Source organism: Limulus polyphemus, unplaced genomic scaffold (assembly GCF_000517525.1).
Source record: "Limulus polyphemus unplaced genomic scaffold, Limulus_polyphemus-2.1.2 Scaffold1428, whole genome shotgun sequence".
Lineage (NCBI taxonomy): Eukaryota > Metazoa > Arthropoda > Merostomata > Xiphosura > Limulidae > Limulus > Limulus polyphemus.
The window spans coordinates 187,153-209,113 of record NW_013667038.1 but is presented as its reverse complement, the minus strand read 5'-3'; the positions used below and the strand labels follow the sequence as shown (position 1 = coordinate 209,113).

General features: G+C 30.4%; 1 protein-coding gene across 2 annotated transcripts in view; it reads right to left on the bottom strand.

Annotated features, from left to right (window-relative positions):
* LOC106463514 (alpha-1,3-mannosyl-glycoprotein 2-beta-N-acetylglucosaminyltransferase-like) overlaps positions 1–20,914 on the bottom strand; it is a 24,493-nt gene extending 3,579 nt beyond the window's left edge. Inside the window, exons 1-13 of one of the 2 annotated variants that reach the window (XM_022391038.1) lie at positions 20,896–20,914; positions 20,258–20,353; positions 16,833–16,940; positions 15,279–15,360; positions 14,191–14,317; positions 12,468–12,573; positions 11,855–12,032; positions 8,485–8,593; positions 7,079–7,217; positions 6,270–6,404; positions 3,738–3,828; positions 3,018–3,122; positions 2,438–2,528 (exon numbers count right to left, since the gene is read on the bottom strand). In XM_022391038.1, coding sequence (XP_022246746.1) covers positions 2,438–2,528; positions 3,018–3,122; positions 3,738–3,828; positions 6,270–6,404; positions 7,079–7,217; positions 8,485–8,593; positions 11,855–12,032; positions 12,468–12,573; positions 14,191–14,317; positions 15,279–15,360; positions 16,833–16,836 — 1,167 coding nt within the window. In that variant the 5' untranslated portion in view covers positions 16,837–16,940; positions 20,258–20,353; positions 20,896–20,914. Of the gene's footprint in view, positions 1–2,437; positions 2,529–3,017; positions 3,123–3,737; positions 3,829–6,269; positions 6,405–7,078; positions 7,218–8,484; positions 8,594–11,854; positions 12,033–12,467; positions 12,574–14,190; positions 14,318–15,278; positions 15,361–16,832; positions 16,941–20,257; positions 20,354–20,677; positions 20,697–20,895 lie in introns of those variants that run through there. The other variant, XM_013923555.2, reaches the window with a different exon arrangement.
* Positions 20,915–21,961: the final 1,047 nt, after the last annotated feature.

The window sequence follows — 21,961 nt, the reverse complement described above, 5'->3', positions numbered from 1 at the left end:
ACATTTTATGAAATACTATTTTGAAAAATATTAAAATACTTCATTTTTTTTGTCGATCAGAAAATTTTAGCTTGATTAATATTAACCAAGATATTTCTTTCGATACCTGATTCTGCTGTTTGTAGTAGCCACGACTTTCAGCTAAAATCATGAAAAACATTGCAAAAACTGACAGATTTATTGGTGACCTATGACCTGAACTTTCACTGTGATGTCACAATTACTTTTATCAGGCTAGACAATATTCTTGGTCAAGGTCAATTTACAGTTTCTTTCCAATAAATAATATGTTATTTCATTTATTTATGCAGTTTGAATATGATAAACTTAACAATAATATTCCATAAATAAGGATTTAAGCCATTAGAATATTTTGTTGTCACCTACAATACTCAATAAACCTAACTAAGCTTTTCTGATGTCTTGTCATTGAAGAAAATTTTCACAGCTTTTAAATAGATATAACTTAAAACATCAACATTTTAAGAAATTAAAAGACGATCTGAAGAAACAATAAAAGATCCTCAGAGTTGTGGTTTGTTTCCAAGTCTTCTAAACTTCCCATTAGTTTCCTTTCATTCTGGGAAGAATAATCTAGTTAATTTTCCTACAAAACCATAAATTATTGCTCTATCCAATGGTATTTAAATTTTATCTGTAGCTATTTTCAAAGATGTGCTTCAGTAGTGATTGTTCAGACCCTGTGCTATTTACTTTATAAAAGTATGGAATGGAAGGGCTGTAATAAAAAACAACAACACCTCAATAGAGAAAAGGAAAAAAAAGACGAGAGAAATAACACATGAATAATTATATCCTCACAGGACTACCGTTTCTTAACAAATATAAAACTATGCTTTGGGATGGGCAGAAACATAACAAAAAATTCCAATATTGTAAAATATTTTGTGGCTAATAATTATTGAAATACAGTTAGAATTATTATTTGTAATCAAATTTTGAAATTTCATATATAGGTGTGCACTCAACACCTGAAAGGTGCTCATCAGTTGTGACAGAATTAAAATTTAAGGGGGGGGAGAGAGAGAGAGAAAGAAAGCTAATGTAAGAAAAACATATACCAAGAGTAAACCAAAAACAAGGCTTTCAAAGCAAATTATGTCTGAGATACTGAGACTCCATAAAAAAAATAAACCAAACAGGATTTAATTCCCTGCAAAATCAAGTTTTTTTGATATGGCTGCACTGTGCTTAACACTCTTAACTCTTAAGAACATGACCTAAAGAAGGATTTAGCAAAACACTGAATGTATGACCTTTAAAAACACAGTCAGCCAATTACAAAAGTAACAACTTTAGTAACGATGCTTGCTAATGCCAAAACCCCTAAATTTGTACAAAAATAACTAAAGGTACCAAGAAAATTTAGTAATTCTTGGTTTAGAGAGTACATATGCATGCAAAGCAGAATAGGTTTAAAATTTGGAGTGCTAAGTTCTGTTGATTTAAATTGAAGCCCAATTTAAACTGATGCAAATGTACTGGAAGGTTAGCTTTATTAGTTACTAGATTCATCTACTTTTTCAACACGAGTCTTGAAATTCTTACAGGTATTCTTCTGATCCAATTTATTATTAACATCATAATAAGTATACTCAGAGCAATTATTAATAAGAACTTCTGAGTAAAAATAGAGAAAAATTTATAATCAAATGTTAACACACTATATGTGATATATCCATTGCTGATTAGACCTTTTGCCTAATACAAGGGCTCATCACATCAGCTGGAATACAACAGACATAGTAGTGGTTTAAACATCATGTCTTTATAACACATGTTAGGCCTATTGGTTTGTCAATATTTTACTGGCTTTCAGTGTTTAAACAATAACTTTTATAGCATTACATTGTGTATATAAATAGCATTTCAAAAAATCTTTTGTCTCTTACTGTCCAGCCTAACTGAAAAGATCTAGTATTGAAAGGAAAGCTTAATGGGCAGTGACTTGTAAGAGATAAAAGACAGATCTGAAATACTATTTTTTTCTTTACACATCTTTGATTTCCAGCAACAACAAACTAATTAAGAGGAGTGTGGAAAAAAACATTAGCTATTAACTTGCTATTTTAACAATTTACAGACATAATAGTGGTTGAGATACTATTTTTATTATCAATTGCTGGACCACAAATGATACAGTGTAAAGTGGATTAAGTTGTAAAGTGGATTGAGTTAGGAAAATGTAATTGTTCATCGATTTCATTTGTCACAACAAATCTGAATTAGGGTAAAAAAAATATTAATACTATATTATTTATTAATTCAATATCATATATTAATAAGTTTTATTTTTCCTGGGTCAAGCAATAACAGCATCAATGGGAAAAAACTACATAAGTAATTGTTAATTAGAACTTGTTAGTGAAAGTATAGCAAAATATATCATTAAAAAAACAACAACAACAACACTTACTTTGAATAAATAACTCAGATCTTTTTTACTGAACTGGACGAACTTGTCATTTAACTTGAAGAACTTAAGGTGCTTGTCATAAAACATGCCTCTAATAAAATAACAAGTAAAACAAACTCAATTACAACAGACAAAGAAAGAATGATATTTTGAGTTCTGGAAATAACATTATGGTATGATTTTATGAATGCAAGAAATATGTGAATAAACAATGTACTTTATATGGCTAATATGATTCTTTAGGAATGTAAACACAGTCACACCATATTATTCAGTTTAAGAAACAGTTTCTAAGTAAGAGCAATAAAACTAGAAAGGATTAGTACCGACTTAAATGAAGCCAACATTTCTAAGCATTACAATATTTTCCAGGTAGCAGGATACTTGATCCAACTGAGCTTTTATCTGAATTTACGATTAAATAACTATCAGACTGATAAAACTCCAAGCACATGCAAGAAAATCTCATCCACAAACAGCCACGAATATTAAAGATCTCAGCTTATAGACTGATAAGAATCTTAAACACACTATTATCAGGTTATTAACATGATGAAATAGCATATTAGAAAATTCTTACCGACTAACACCAATTTTTCCAAATGTCTTAGTGCGAGATACTTCTGGACGGATACAAGCTCGATCTTTCCTTTGTGCTGGTTGTCGAAACCAGTCATCCCAGAACCTGCAATATTAAACACAGGCTATTAAACAAAAACAATAAAATAAAATTTTATTAAAAACAAACACTATCACATATCAAAGATTCACACTTTGCCCAGAAATATTGTTATGAAATAAGTGTTACTTGAAATTTTAAAATCACAGTCTCCAAATTTTTCTGAAGTTAATCAACCTTTACGTGTTAAGCATGTTCAACAATTACTACAGTATTAGAGAAACATCAAAATGAAACAATAAATCTGAAGAAATTCTGCCTTTGAACAAAATTTATTTCATATAAAAATACCGTGAAAAAGAAATTCATTCTGATTAAAAATCTACAATGAAAAAGAAAAGCTATGACAAAAACAATGCAAACGAAACATAAGAACTTTTAGCCACTAATTTATAATTTGATAATAAAAATCAAAAAGTTAACTCATAGTTGAGCTTTAAAGAAGTTGTGTACCAGAATCAAGAGTATCAATTTTAATTTAAGATTTTTAATCTAAAACAAAATGTAAAAGTTTAATATAATATGCAGGTTTTTTTAAATACAAATTTTTCTTTCTTTCTGAACAAACCAGAAACATTCAACCCTACTTTTGTGAAAATGTGTAAAAACTGAAAAACTTACGAATCTGGCCACTTAGTTTCTAGTTCTAACCACAACTTCTTCCTCATCATCCACCCAAGACCCGGAAAAAAGTCTGTTCTGTACAACAGTTCTGGAATTAAGTTAACAACAACAGGAAGTATTTTAATAATGTATTCAAGGAAAAATACAATATGGAAAAATTTATATATGCTGCTACACTGTCAAATTACTAAATATGTTTTTGATTATTTACATTCTACAAGTAATTCAAAAAAGAGAAAGATCACACTTAATAAAAAATTATAATAATTTACAACCAGCTTCAAATTCCACCTATTTAATTTTACTAAAAAAAGGAAAAGAACTCTATAGAAAATAACCGGTTTCATGATGACTGTTCAAAACAACTTTTATCCATCTACTTCTTTGATCTAATTTGGTGATTAACATGTTAACTCTACAGAAAATAACTGTTTTCATGATAACTGTTCAAAACAACGTTTATCCATCTACTTCCTTGATCTAATTTGGTGATTAACATGTTAACTCTATAGAAAATAACTGGTTTCATGATGACTGTTCAAAACAATGTTTATCCATCTACTTCCTTGATCTAATTTGGTGATTAACATGTTAGTTATCTTGTTTGTTTGTCATAAATTACAAAGCTACAAAATGGGCTATCTGTGCTCTCCCCACTGCAAGTATCAAAACCTGATGTTTAGAGTTATAAGCCCACTGACTTGTCATTGAGCTACCAAGGGAGGAGTTATTATCACACAGTCTCATAAACCTTATAATTAGCTTATAAGCTTCCAAAATAAATTCAAAATTTCAACAACTTTCTAGTATTCAGACTTTTACTAATACAGTAAGCTTACGATGTTTCATTCCACTAAAAAAAAATCACTTAAAGCAAAATGGGAATATTTTTACAAATTATTATCTTTCTAGGAGAATATACAAAAATCTTTAGTGTACTAATTATATTTTAGTTTATTGATGTAAGTCATTAAACAAGTAAAAATGGTCGAAAAAAATGTGTTGTTTAAAGTTTAAATACATTTTAATTTATATTTTTGTTTATTCTCATAATCTTACCAATGATCTAAGGTTACATACTCTTATCAAATAATGACATGATCTAAAAGCAATGTGCATGTAGCAGAAGTGTGGTCTTCCCACAACTCCAGTTAAACTTTATGCCTAGCCACAATGGTAAGGAAGGATAATCATATCCACATTGGTTTTCTACATGGTTCATTATAATTTATAGTTCAAATGCATCCAAAAGGTAATTTTATATGATTGAGAATAACATTTTTTTCTCTCTACTTTATTACAAACATGATGTTTTTACTGTGCAAAGCACGTGCATGGGAAACACTGATAAACTATTACATCACAGTCCTCTCAGGTGGAAATATTTGAAGAAATCAAACTTTAAATAAAAGGAATTCCATATAGACAAATCTAACACAAAATTCAATATAGTGGAACCTCAACATTAAGGGCATCCTTCTGACTGCATCCAAACGCTCTCTATAGCAAGGTGCCCTTAATATAAAAAATGAGCCACGCAAAGTTGGATTCCGTATTGACCATACTAAATTTCTGAATTTTAAAGCAGGAAATGGATGTTCATGAGTTCCACATTCCATGAGGTGGAGCATTATCAACAGAAGGTCTCAGGGAGTGGACTAGCTATGGCCTTTTTTTTTTTATTATTGGTCACAAAATTCCAAAGTACTTCTTTTCAGAGTTTGAATTGCTAAACATTTCACATTTATTTTCTGTGTTTATTTTATTGTCAATGAGTAAAGAAGAAATCTGCTGAAATTAAAGCAACAAATCACCACTTGTGTCTTTAGACTGTTTATGTGACACCATAACACATAACTCTTGATAGTAACAAAGCATGTGCACAGAAATAAGCCGACTTGATCCGTTCCCCGAGAACATGATGTAAAATTTATCAGCTTATGTATCTTACTGTGTTTCCAATGAGAATTCTCCAGTGATAAGACTGCACTTTTAATCTGTCAAAATATTTATTACAGTACATGGTTCAGAACCAATCAAATAAACATCACAAGTGTTTGAATATTGGTCATCATTTTGGGATGCTTGGAACTTAGCAGTACACCATACAGGCATACAAAGATAACTACCCACTTTATCGAGTGCCCATATAGAGAAGAGACTAAACACACTGCCCTTAATCCAAAATATCAAGGTGATCATTATTGCAAAATTTATTTTGGTTACAAATAGTGGAAAAAAGAAATAGATTGAAAAGGTTTGTCCTTAATGGCATGGTGCCCATTGTTTCGAGGTGCCCATTAATCAAGGTTCTACTGTATCACCCCTTGAACAGTTGTATTCCACTTATGAAGACTGAGTGACATGGTAAGAGACCATTTTAATGCACCAAAACATTAGTCATATATTCCTCAATACAGTATTTCTACTTTTAATATTTACTATTTCTTATAAAACAAGTAAAAACATAGAATATATTTTAAACAGAAATATAAAATTTTGCTACCTCTGAATTAAGATCTGACTCACCAGGATCATTGGCAATTAGCCACTCTTTCCCATTATCATTCCATGCCGACACACACCAGAGAGTTGGATCAGCTTTCAAGATGGGAAGCAGAGCAAGAAAGTACTCAAAAAAATCAGGTGATATATCAAGGTCATCTGTATGTGAATTGAAAGAACAAAATTTATTAGGTGATAAAAATAAACGATTCTTGAAGAACTATACCTAAAACATCTACAAAAACAAAATTCTATAAAACTTTTATGACAATATTAACTGTATAATAAGTTTATACAATGTTATTAGTTTTTATTTAGGTAGGAAATAATGTGACCAACTTTTGTGTAATTAAAATAAAATGTTTGTGTAATGCCTAGTTTTTTTTTTTTAAACTTTTTTCTGATTAAGATTGGTTAACGTAGTTATCATAGGTAAGGTATTGCAATTTATTCTAAAACATTCTGGTGAATGCTTTGTATCTTACAACTTCCCTATTTATTAATAGTTTTGTAGGGTATAAAAACTGATCTACAATTTTTTTAGCATGTGTTTGTATTTATTGTTAGGATTTATTAAACCGCAGCCTTTCAACATCTAAAAGATTCCAAATATTATAAGCAATAAAAAGTGTGAAGAGGTCTTAAAACTAAACTTAAGAAATAATCACTTGTATTTGAAAATACCAGTTAAATATTTTGATTCCTGTAAACTGTGGAATATTTTGAATATTACAACAAGATAAAAATTATGGATTCCAACAAAAAGTCATTTTTGAACAAAATCTTGTGGTCCATTATTCTTAGGTTATTATAAATTGAGAAAAACCTCTCACCCTCCACAATTATGATAGTATCAAAGTTGAAGTCATGAAACATTTTCTTCAAGGCCCATCCATAATGTCTAGCAATCTTATAGTAGCCTTTAAATTTCTTTTTTTTCCCTTTCAAAGGAATATCACTCAAGTCTGGTTGCTGAAATTTAAAATACTTATATATAAAAGATGATTAACAAATAAATATTTCAATGGAAATTCACAGAATAGTAAACAGACAATACCTACAAGTGATACTTTTTTAATACATTTCAAACACCAATGCAGAAATTTTTCTTTAATATAATCCATTATTAACATTAATCTATGCAGTTTTACATTTTTTTTATTATTCACCATAAAGTTAGAAAGTTTTGTTTTTATAATTTATATTTCCATATTTTAAAAGCTGAAATTCATGGGATAAACTTAAAAAAAAAAGGCAAGTAACTTAAATGCTGTTACTCAGATCATCTTCCATTTTTACATACAATTTTACACCAAATTTGGCATTCAGAACTCTCAACTTGACAACATTTGTGTAGCTGATCAAAATCAACTTCAATCCAACAGTTGCATTACTTAAAAATAGTTAAAGATGTCTGTAGTCACATCCACACATTTTTATTTAGGCCTAAACCAAGACAATTAAATAGCCTCTCCATAAAATTATTAGTTGTAAACTTTTCACAAAATAAGTGAATATTTTTAATTTTTGCTGTAAAAAATAATCTCTTAATTAAGATGTGCAAAATATCTAAGCTTTAAAAAAAAACCTTAAAGTATTCTCTCTCTTTTTTTTTTACATGTTAATTTTCATTATAATTAGTGTTATCTTGTCAAAAACTTAGTTCATATAGAAATCCTGATTCAGTGTACTTTTACAATCACAAAGATTATTTCCAAAGTCACAAAACTGACAACATTACTGAACAAATTCAAACAACTAATTAGTTAACGCCTGAAAGATTTTTGTTGCAAATTCATAATATTCTAAGCAGACAATTAGCAGCAGCATTAATTTTATTACTGTAGGAAATGTCTGAATAATAGCAACTCTGCATTTGCTCAGTGAAAACCATTTGTTAAGTCACCCTCCAACTTTGGTTATAACACTGGTTATTTATCAATCACATTAATTTTGTCACTCAGTTAAAATCAGATAATAATTAAGCTGATTATCTTCAGTGACCCAAGCATTTACATTCTTTTCTCAAGTATTATATATCAGCAAAACTATACATATTTTTCAATCAAGTTATAAAGAAAATGCTGTGCTTCCAACAAACCCAATAACAAGAAATTTATCTATACAAGTATACTAACCCTAATCTGGTATAAGAATAAAAACTTTTTTTTCATAATATGGAGAAAGTCACAAGCTGACCTTTCACAAGGCCTAGGAGAAACAGAACTAGCTAACCAACCTGAATTAGGGTTAGATTATTTCCATAAGATTGTATAATTTTGGTAGTTGGTTCATGACCACAGTCTTGGCTCACTATGATTGGAAACTGTTTAGCAGATGGTCTGTACCTAAAAAAATATTTATTTAGCTCACACGAATGTACTCTTTTGACACTTTTACTAACAAAATTTCACTAATTACACACAGAGATTAACTTAAAACTTCTCGAGCTGTTTCAGTAATTTTTCCTTTAAGAAAATACATGAATAACAAGCTAGAAAGGCAGAAAAATATTATAAAAAACCCATACAGATGTTATAAGTATGTCATTTAGCACTTCAATAAAGTAGTAAAATTGGTTATCATAGAAAGTGTTTTGAAAACATTACATAATTATTACACATTAAAAGTATAAACTACTAACAAAAGTATCCAGAAATACCAGACTTAAAAAATAATGCTATTAATAGGGGTGTGGGCAATTCCTTCCATTATTCAGAGCTGTACCCCATGAACCATTTGTATGATGCAAAGGTACTTGTACTATATGTGGCAGTAAACATCACTTTCACTAGGTATCGACTTCACTTCTTTTACTACCGACCACCTCACTCAGTTGAGCCTTCAGCTGTAGCAATAACACATGGTAAAATGAAAACAGCTGCCAAACTCAAGGCATTTGTTCAAATAGCCTAGGTATACCATACCATCATGCATGCATTTGAAAAGTTATATTGTATTAAAATTTCATTTTGAGCATAGATTTGAGAAAAATAAAGCAGCATTCTACGAGTAAACTTTTTTAATATCAATAAACTCACATAAAAAAACCCTAATTCTTCCACAAACAACTGAACAAAACTGATCACAATACTACATCAAATAAAATGTTTTTGTTGCAGGTGAGACATTGTATTTAAAACAAAAATCCATAAAGGTTAACAGCTATTTCTTTGCTTTTTTTAAAAATGGAAACCAGATCTTCTTTCTCCATGGTTTGCACAGGACTTTTATGGACCAAACTGTCATTCTCATGGATCTAATATACTAATTTTAAAAGAACATGAATGCCACCAAAAGTTAACATTTAGGAAAATGTTAACTCCCAAAACATACTTACCTCCACCGACACTATAGCTAGAATCCCACATTGAGAAGGTGGAGGGGCCAGTGCAGACATTAAAACCATACAGAAAGCGTCTGTATAAAACAGAAGTACACCAATTTAAAAGATGGTACAAAAGTAGGGGAACTGCACTACATCCAGAACAGGCATGCTCTTCACCAGGAACTCAGTTTCTATATTAAAAGTGGAATAGAGTACAAGTAATTGTTAGTATAGGCCAGCCCCAACCAGATAGCCGAGGTTCCACAACTCAGGGTTGGAATTAAGGGGTCATGGTAACTACATCCCAAGTTGGTGGCTAGGGCTATTGAACTGCAATATTATATATACTTTTAATTGGATTCCAATCTGTAGCCATTTTGCACCACCGGAATCACGACGAGAAAGTAAGCAACACCGAAGTGGACAAATTTTCTCCTCCACCTGAAGAAGTCCAAAAGGCAACACTCCAAGCTCTGAATGGTGGGATTGTGTATGCCATACTCAACCAAAGTAACACAACTCATCTGGTCTGGAATTATGAACATTCATCTTCACTCTCTAACCAAGTGGACAAGGAGTACTTTGCTTGCCACTTTCCATCAACCTCCAGGACCCACTGCACAGATATGGAGCGCATGACTGGAGGATCACATGCCACCTACACCAGTGGAACACCACCACCCTGCTCTCTACTGAATGGAAGCAAACACAATCAGGAGAAGTCCTCCAAGGTCCAACACCCCAGCAGCTTGGAACTGGAAAGTGTCAAGGACTCCCATGCTCCACTAGAAGAATAAGGGAGATAAAATGCGGTGTAGAGTCTGGAGGAACACCAACACCAGAGACAGTGTAACTGGTGACCATGAAAACTCTATTTTGAAAAGCAGACTGAAATAAGCACAATGAAAGGCTTGTCATCAATACAAATGAGAGATGTGGAAATAAGATGAAGTTTAAGACTTTTCCAGAATCTCCTAATAAAAACTATTCATTTTCCAGGATTTCCAGTACTGTAAAATTTGTTTACCATGACTATGCAAACCATGTCTCTCGGAACAAGCTGTTTCATTAGTATGGAAAACAGTATCGGTAAACAGAAATATTTGATCCATAGGTTTATGCAAGCATTAGTAGAAGCATGCACTTTTATATACTGACACACACACACTACAATTTCATCCCATGCAAGCAAACATGGCTAAATCACTTTCACTCGTCACACACAAACATACAAAAATAAAATCCATCATTTTATGGAAAGACAATGAAATAATAATTTTTTAGTATTATAATTAGAAAGAATTAAAACAATAAGAAACCTTATGATAACAAACAATAAAATTGACTAGTGCAAAAACCCTCCTGCAGTAAAAAAAACCACAAATTGAAATTTCATCAATTCAAGCATGTTTGAATGGCTTTATTGAGCTGGTATCAATATTTTCTACCTAAAAACTAACTTTGTAACATATGAAGTGGCCAGATCAGAGACCCCTAGGGGTTCAGACATAAGGGGGTGTAAACAATGAGCAGTTACTCTTAATTAAATACTGTGATTAGGTAGAACAATTTAATGCCCCTACATCTGAAAGTAGAGAGTGTGTTCAGCAGCACGTCATGGCTCAAACCTTTGGTCTTCAGACCAACAACCAGACATGTTAACCACCAAGCCAACCATAGCATTTAGTGTGTTGAAAAGATGAGTTTTTCACTGAAATATACTTATTTTTTATCTATTTGAATACTTATATGAAGTAGAAAAACCATAAAACAGACTCCAAGGGAAACTTACGGCCTGCAATAATAGTGAATTATAAAAACATTGTATCAATAATTATATATATATATATATATAAAAGGTAAATAAAACATTTCTGGTTTAAAATAAGTATTATTTATGCATGAATCTTGTTTCTTTGTTCTCTTATTATTTACAGTCCAAAGCAACACAATGGACAACCTGCACTGTGTTGACCATGGGAATCTTATTACACATTTAGCATTATAAGCTTGCAAGTTTACCAAAAGAGGAGCATGAAACATGCAAAAAAACACATTTTTAAATTTATATAAGTTAAACATTTTTCAGTTATAGCTGACAAATCAAGCACAATTGTTATATATAAGACAGTTGTGTGTGTGTGTGTGTGTGTGTGTGTGTCTAAAATAATGTTTTGATATACTTACAAAAGCTGCATTTCTGTTAACCATCAGACCAGCCTTTGTCTAACATGGAGACATGACAATAATCAGAAAGATTTTGATATATCATGTAACTTACTTTAAAAGTTGATCTAAATTTCTTTTGACACTGGCACGGCTGCAAGCAATAACCAGGACTCCAATGACTATGTCTTTCTCTGTACTATTGAATTCCTTTTCATTTATACTATTTACAAATATATCATTGTTGTATGACCCTTTCTGGATCACATTTTCCTTTAACAACTGATGGAAATCTGTAACAATACATTAAACCACTATTGAGTGAAAAGAACACATTAAAATAATGTCGAATTTAAGAAGCCTTTTAATTTAGAGCATATATATATATATATATATATTATATATAGTCATTTTCATGTTTAAATATGAATGGGCAATATCATATTTATCCAAGATCTTTAACTCATTAATTTTACTTAAGTATTTACCTATTTAATGTCTCATGATATCCAACCATGAAGACAATTTTTTTTACCAGGTAAACATAAAAAAATGAATGAGACTCATCTAAAATGAGCTTAAATTTAAATTCTGACATTGCACGCATATTTCATCAAGTCTACTGAAAAAATATTTAGGCTTCAAAACAATTTTGCACTTTTATTGCAAAAAAAAAGAAAGAAGCTATAAACAAACTATAAAAACTCAACAAATTAAAATGGACTTACGTCTCTCATAAACATGAAAAGACTCCAGTAACTCAGAGTTATATTTCACAAACTGCTGTATTTCAACTTCAAGTCTACTTAACTGCTGAATTATTTGCTGGTTTGTCTGTATTGAAAAGTAACCATTTGGTAGAATTTTTTCTTAATAATAAAAATGTTAATTAAAAAAACTAACACTTTTAGGTGAAGTGAAATCTCAATAAATCTGATGTTTCATTATAAAAACATCACATATGATTTCTGGATTACTGAAACAAGAAACTTAAAATATTTCATATTTTCAACTTGCACACAAACCTACGCAACATACGAGTTAAATGACCAGGTCAGAAACCCCTAGAAGTTTCAGGTACAGCCATCCCTAATTTAGAACTACTGATTAGAAGGAGAGCAAACAATCATCAGCAACTACTACTTAATATAAGTCTACTATTAAATAGGCATTGATTTTCAGTTATAATGTTCAGTGGCATATTGCTACTCATACCATGAAACTTCCAACCAGCAGCCCAACATGCTAACCACTAGATGGTATCGATCTCAGAAAGTTAAAAATTATAACATTTCTGAAGTTTACCAAGTTTGTGATCTGAAATTTGGTCACACAACAAAATTTTTGCCATGCCAATTGTTTTCTACAGTAGTAGAATGTCTGTCGTTTTGATTATAAAAAATGAGAGTTGAAAAAAAATTCATACATGTAATTTCTATGTGTAGAACATCTGTATTTTCACGTAAATGAAGCTCTTTAATAAAAGCAACTATACACACTGAAGAACTGAAAAGTAAATAGATGGTAATATTCTATCTATATGTAATTTTAATAAAGCAAGACAAGGTAACAGTTTCTTTGGTTTGCATGCGTATAATATTAAATGGTGTCCAAGCATAACTAACACTTCTTTTGAATTTAGTTCAAAGTTAAGTTATAAAATAGTGAGTGCTCCCTTGATGCATAGTTCTGTTAAGAATTTGGAAATTATACATTCCAGTAGGTGAATCATATTAACCATGTACATGACAATAAACATGCTTTGTGTTATGCATGAGTGCTGGTGCAGTACTGACTTCTGACATATCAACTTCCATATCTCAATCCTGATACAAAATCTTAGGACAACTATTTCACCAACAACTAACCTAGTTAACCAAGCAAGTTTCACATTCTGATAAATTTACAAAATTCTAAGATATCACTATATTATTTCCTCAATCAAATTATCTACAGATTTATTTACCATCCTTCTGATGGTTACATTTATTACCATAAATTTATTCAACAATATCTTTATTGAAGTTGCACAGCTGTATGCATTCTACTCGCACACATTTAATGTTGTGAAAAGTTTCAAAATACAGAAAACAAAGGATTATTTCATAAGTGCTAATAATTTGCGATACAGCACTTTATGATATAATTTGATAAAAGTTTAAAAACTGATTGGTTTTATGTCTTTTAATTGGAATTGAACTTTCATTACTAGATCTACATTCATACCAAAAGTAAAATCATTTTAAACTTAAATAACTTCAATAAGGTATGAAAAGTCGCTTTCATATCACATTATTTTAAAATCCACTTTCGTCTTGTCAACATGTTTATATAAAACACACGTGACAAGTCGATCACATACCAATTTTTAAGTATAAAATACACACACACACATTTTTTGTTTTAAATTTCATATTAGGTGACCATTTAAGAAAACAAAAAAATACCCACTTTTGCTTTTGATGTCTTAAGGATGAAATGAAAGTTCAACCATATCCAAAAACTCAGAGCTAGAATAACAATGATCCCAAAAGCTCTTCGATTGCCAAGCAGTCTCCTCCCAGATCCTTGTAGGCACCTACAATTAAAAGTAATCTTGAATTTAACCATTGTTACAGATAGAAATCATAAAAAGTAACAAGTTGTAGTTAGAATAACTTCACCAAGATTATTATTAGTTTTTTAAATCACATATTCATGAAACAAGGTTTTGATTTTTCTTCTTATAATAACAGCAACAACTTTGTTCTAAAGAAAATGATAAGCTTTGAAACTTCTTTAATATTGTTTGGAGATGTATGTAGTAAAAAGCCTTTATAATAGTAATAAGAACATTAGGATGCACGTGGAGTTATAACTGTAAATAAGCCTTAAGTCAATATCTAAGACATTAAGTTTTTCTCAATATTTTTCATTTACCACACTGTTTATCCGAGTTATCAATTTTTAATTATATTATGATTGTTTGTCTAATTTTTTTTGTTTAGCAACAAACCTATTCAAAATTACACAAATACATTGGCTACACACACAATCTGGTACATTATTTACTTATTCATTATTTCTAAGTCAATCATTTCACATCCAGAGATGGTTTTATCTTATTTCACTTAACAAATCCTACATTATTTTCCAATCAGACTACGAAGAAAAAGATTTTCTTTCCTTTGAAAAATAATATATATATTTCCACATATTTAAGAAATACCGAAATACCTTCAATTATTAATAATGGTGTAGCTCACTAAAGAAATAGAGAATAATAAGACCATGTTTTGTGTGTACATCTAAAGCATAAGCACTGTAAATATAATACTTAAATCGTGCTTTGGTTAAGCTCATGATTTAGGCTATAAATTATTAAAATATATATTTTTATAATTAATATCTAGCAACTACTTGAATTGTAAAATTTACTGTATACAATTGCTTACAAGCACCTCACAAAAAGCACACTTTTTTTTTGGGAAGTTGGTAAACCAAACATTTTTAAGTGTGTTATTTGCTAAAATGTTTCACATATGTAATAATTGTCGTACCTTTCAACTGCCTGCTCTGAGTCACCAAGGTTACAAAAATCCAAGGTATCACAGAGTTGGTTTGAAAACACACCAAATCTACCTAATATAAGTAAATAAAATGTAATTTAAACTATCTGTTTTACAGGATTTAGCAAGTTAACAATTAAATAATGCCTTAAAGTTTAAAGAATGTTTTAAAATAATTATAAAATAAAATCTCAAACTTGATAATGGGTAGTGAATATCTGCTACCATATAACTATTTTATGGTTCTAGGCTAACTTGTCTACAAAACTAATAGCAACTAAGTTGAAAACTTTGGTATATTTCAAACAATAACAATGAAAAATGTGCTGTATCACTTCAAACAAAGGTTCCCTCCCCGTAAAATTAAGTTACACAGGAATTTTAACAGGTTGAAAACTGAAAAATTAAATTCAGTAAATACATTATCTTAACCCTTAAAAACCCATTGATGTAGAGTAACAAAGACATTAGTCATGTACCAGATTTTGGCTAATGGTAAAATTGAATCCTGGTTCTTTGTAACAACTGGAAATAATAAAACGTAGTTAAAAAACACACAAAGAAGTAGTTATTCACTAATGCTGAAATAATTACCTCACCTGTGAGCCACAAAAATATGATTTCATTATTTTTTACATGATTATAATACAGAAGGTAAAAAAGTAATAGAAGGTTGATAAATCATCTTAAGATCAGATCCTTTATACTCTTAAATTACTACATTTCTCACTTTTAATTTTCACAGTAAATTCCTAGATAATTTGGTAGTTTCACTTGTTCTTTAAATCAATTGGTATCAAATTTAACTTGACTATTAATGTGCTAAGTTTCCGATTTACAATGACATTCTTATCTATAGTATAAAAATACAGATACATATACACACACCAGACAGACAGGGTGTGTCAAAGACTTAAAATAAGACCCAAAACTCGAGCGCTTTCGAATAGTTGACTATTCTTCTTCAGTAGAACAAAGGGTGTTTCAAAGGTGAAATCAAGCGAATTTTCTATTATTAAGTTGGTAACAAGTTACAAAACACAATTTTAATGCCATGGTCATGAGGTTGAGAATAGTATTGTTCATTTAAGGTATTATGGAATAAGTTTTGAAATCAACCCTCACAGTTTTAAATATTTCGGGGTTTGATGTATGTTACATAGGTAGGTGTCAAGCACTGGAGAATTAGGGCTTTGAATAAATTCTTAATTGTTTTATCACTTCAGCAGGTTTGTCCCCAGGGCTTTAAGTGTTCACACTGATGGTCTTTTTTTCTTCAGATATAAAATAAAAAGAGCATAATATTAGTCAGTGATTCGTGACCTATGCTGTTCCCATTATGTAAGTTAATTCAGACACAAGAGGTCTCAATGGAAGTTACATTTTTAATGCAATAGTGCATTATAAATTAAGAAACTAGTAAACTAATGTTAAAGTTTATAGACTGTTTGAAATATTCACATGAAGGTTTATAATAACATACCATAAATAGTCTACAAAATAAATTATTTTTAAAAAATCTGCAAGATATATTGATACACTCACCCATTCATCCATGTACAGTTAGTCCTAATACAAAGTTTATTCTTCAATTTCAACAAGTCTGCAGCTGTTGTTAGCTTTGTAAGTTATATAGATGCTATATAACCATACCTGTAACACCCACATTACTACTTATTACAATTTCTACAGATGTCATCTCATCATATCTATAACACACACATTACTACTTATATATTACAAGGATTAACTGTTTCAGACATGTACAATACAGACTGTTGCCAAAAATGTAGAACTAAGACATTTAAATACAATATCTGAATATGAAAATATCCAATTAAAACACTTTTTGATACAATGATTATACCTAATAAAAATTAAGAATTAAATTACTATACAATAGCTTATTGTCATGATAAGTACTAATGGGCTTGGAAAATAATTTATAACTTTTTTTATATAGAAATCTGTAAAACAAATTTGAGCATACAAATCCCGACGACTTAAGTCTAAAAAATATGTGATTTTGTCCCCCCCCCCAACGTTAAGGTGCAACTATGGCGTGTGGTCTACAAAGATATTTACACTATAGCGTGTGGTCTACGCAGATACTATCATCATCACTGTTTTAACTTTCGTTTATTTGCAAATAGTGCCAGTTATTATAAATACGCTTTTAAACTAATAAAGTACAAAATACCATTACATAACATTTTGGGGGCAAATATAATCAGAATGAAGTAAGTTCCAACAACCAAAACTAGTGCAATTAAAACCTAAGTTTAAGGTAATCTTTTGGAACACACAACTTATTAAATTATTATTATTTGCTGAACAAAAAAACGTGGATAGACATAAATCATTTAGCAAGAAATTATGTTTTAGTGAATCATTAAAACAGTGATGATGATAGTATCTGGGTAGACCACACACTATAGTAGCACCAAAGGTAAGAAGGTGTGTATTTTTATTTAAAAACAGTTGTTTCTAAATTCAAGTATAAAATGTTTTTTTTTGTTCCATAAGAGAACAAAAATACCAATAGGATCAGCAGTAAAAAAAATAGTATTGGTGTAGAACTGGTACCACATAATGTTTTTAGACTTTATTCTGGTTTTCACCACACCAAAACATCCCCCCCAGAAAGCTATGATGATGTTGATAAATGCACTCAAGTTAACCATTTCTTTAACAGCTCCAATATTCCTTTTCTAGAACAAATAGACCTTTATATCAGAATATTGATTTCTTTAGTTGTAATCTGTTTTACCTACATTATTTGAAATGGCATTGTTTTCAAGTATGGAAAAAACTTTGTTACTTTATTTCTTTGGTGCATATTGGAGTACAAACGACATTTTAATACTGATAATAAACAACTTTACAACATAAATTTATTTTGTTTCTTTAAACAGACATTCAACATTTCATTTATAGCTTCTATAGAAGCATTCCACTGTGTCAGTTTTTTTAAACAGTAAGATTTCTGTCCTATTTAAGACCACACAAGTCTAATACAAGAAATTAAGTATGGTAAATGAAACTTGTAGTAGGCAGGCAAAAATTAGCACTATAATCTAAAGATAAAAGGTTCTTTTTGCCACAACCTTTTTTAAACCATTCTGAATCAGCTAGCTAGTCTTTATCAGTAACCATCAAAATGTTTGAAAGTAACTAGAAAACTTTAATTTGACCATTGATAAGTATGGTAAACAAGCATATCTGTTGTTATTAACTGTAAATTGTACTTAATTGTTGTGTGGGACTTGTATACTAATTAAATTCTATTGTTTTTAACATTCACAAGTTAAAAAAACGTTGACTGTCTCAGATTATAATACGTGGGGGAAAACAACTAAGCTGTATTTTGGAATAGTCATAAGCACTCGGAACATTTTAAATATATACATACATTTTCAGTTCATAACTAATAGTACAAAGAAGTGAAAAATTGTGAACTTGTTAAAACATGAAAGAAAACAGGAGGGCAAAACGAATGTAATTAAAGAGACAGAAGTTAAAACATGTAAGAAAGACGCACTTCAAATATAACAAAAATGTTCTGGAAAGAAAAAAATTAGCAGGAGAAAAAGAATATAAAACTAATGTAAGGAAGCACAATTACAAAGGAATGAGTAACTATTTAACATTTCAGAGACATCTACAGTCAGAAAAACGGAAAAAGAAAGATCTTGATCAATAAAACACTTTACAATAATTGAAAATTGCCCTGTAGATTGAACAATCTAATTACATCATGACATTAAAGTAGTGACAGTCAGATCTGCAAAGAATTTCTCATTATTTGCTGTGGTCCTTAATTTTTTGTAATATTATGGTGAAGGAACCCAAGTGAGAAAAGTCTAAGAGACCACTAGAACTTCGATTGCAAAATAAGATAGAAGGAAAATGAAAATCAAGCAATTAAATTATGTATGTTCTCTATACAGTAATACTCCATCACTTCATAAATGAAAATTGCAAACATTTCCATGTTGTCTCCCAGTTGTTACCCCTGTTAATAGTTAATAATGATGTTGTAAAGAAAAGATTAGGAAAATACCTTCAAGGCTTATGAGTTAAATATGATGAAAGTTAAAGATTTATTAAATGCTAGGCCACAGAGTTAATGCTTATCTTGAAAAAAAAAAAACTCCACTTTTTTATCAATCACAGAAAACACTGTATGTAGAGTAATCTGATGGTTTATACTGCAAAACAGGAAATGAATGTAACCATTCATTATGATTGATGGCCTTTTAGAGTAGGATTAGGAACAATTTTTCTATACTTTAAAATTTTGAAAGTACTTGTTTAACTTTTAAATAGAACTCACAAATAGTCTATTACTCAAAAACGTTTTTAACTAGGAATCTACCCAAATTTTGTTTCTCAAAATATAAATATGCTTACAAATATAAAATAACACAAAATTTACCTGTAAGTGTAATTTGTAAGCCTTGTTAATGTTAATTACATACGTTAGTTGTTATCCTAAGAAACCTTTCTTTTTATTGTTCTTCTAAAATCAAAATTAAAGTTTCGCTCTGGCCCTGAATTTACTTATTTATTTTAATATTTACTGAATCTGCCCATCGCCACACATCGGATATTTTACTACTGTCCACAATCTTACTCATAATATGTGCGTATTTTTAATTTCAAAAATAAAAACAAAAACCAAAAAAACTGAAGGTTGTCGGAAAGTCCCGCTTTTTAAATTTAAAAAAAAAGGTTAAGTTAAGACTTAATTAGTTGATAAAAGAGGAGACACCGGGCATAAATTGTAAGCTAGGCCTAAATATGTGTGTATAATAAATTACTCCGAAAAAAAAGAAGAGAAGAAGAGTTTAATTTTAATGTCATTTTTAGACAAAACAGCAATAAAATTACAATAAACCAGTAAAATAAAGACTTTGATTAACTTAATGGTGATCATACACACACACACTCGCCTAAATAAAACAAACCTCAATGGCAAGACTTCGGTAATCGGTACGAAAAGATGTCCCACGGAAGGGTGAGCGTATATTCTTCAGGCCAAGAAGAATACGGCCTTGTTCACTCTGTACGACAAATAAACCCCTTGCAGGTGACTCATTCAATTCAGGTGCATATATTTAAATACTAGCAAACGTATTTAAAATACAGCAGATGGATAGTGTTTTAATAGCTATGGAATTAAAATTCGTTTCTTATATTTCATCTAGTATTAACGTTAGTATTTCACTACAACTTACAAACGCTACTACACCAATTTTTTACATCTATATTATTTCAAAGAAAATAAATTTTATACATAAATCATTACAAATTGCTGAAATACTGAATAAATGAAGTTAGACTCTATTGAAACCCATGTTTTGTTATTATGGTTAAGAAGAAAGTACTTTTAGGAAATCAAAAGTGCCAAAGTACGAACAGTCGATTTTGAAAAACCTACAAACACCTTCGCCAACAGCTGTGGCTGACATAGTGTTGTCGAAATATTTTTATACACTCTTTTTCCAGTAAAAAACGTAGGGGACTAAATGAAAAACACAATGTTAACAAATAAAATAGGCATAATACTTATATCCCTTGACAAACATAACTTAATATAAATTACATTTATAATCACGCCATCTTAGAAAAAGCGTTTCTGTACATAAAACAAAAAGTATCGTTGTGAATAAAGGTGTAGCAGATAATTACTATATGCCACTCTATTAGAGTACATGTATATATATTCGATCTGAAAAAACATTTTGAGTTTTTCTTAATTCTAATTTGCGATATCCTAAATCTCTTTGAAATCATGTGCTAAATTCGACCCGACTTGTTACTTTCTTTAGATTGTACATCTTAGGAAATCACCTATTATTTCATGTAATAGTTACGTATTGTATTCACTTTACCTTGTGTACACACTCACTATAGAGGATTACTTTATGTCTGTCACGTGGAGCAGAGATATTTCCGCATTCTGGTTCCTATTTTGTGATCGGACAGATACAAAAGAGAATGTGTATTTTCAGTCGGGTCGGGTAAAACTGTTTATTCATTTAGCTGTGGGATCGACCTAAATAGAAAGATAAATAGTAAAAAAAAAGCAAGTAGGACAAGAACAACTTAAGGAAGACCTTGTTGACCTTCTATTATGTGAAAACTGCACATGTTCAGAATAACTGATAAATGTACAATAATGCTATATTAATATAAAAGGGTAGAAAAAGAATTGTATTATTATACACCACAAATGCAATTTTGTAAATTTTCGAGTTTCACTAATATTTGAAGACAGCATTATTCCTGATTTTGAAAGCATTAAGCCATGTGTCACCCTTTTTCGCACTATTCAATTAATCTCGACCAAACTTCGAAAGAACCCTTATGCAATGGCGAAAGTACAAAAGATGCCACCCCTGGATAAAAAGTAAGTGGACCCCCCAAAATTTATTTCTCTATTAAGGTAGTTACGATTCGGGCCCCCTTTTGGCTCCAGGCCCTCCCCCCGCAATTGCGAGGGCTGCCTGAACATAATTACGCCAGTGCCCTTAGGGCACCTAGGGAATGACATAAAGGTTTTGCATTCGGATTTGACCTAATGTACTTTTCTATTTATCTCTACCAAACTTCAAAGGTACCGTGGGAGTGATACTGGGGGAAGCATTCAGATCTGGCGCCCCTATGTC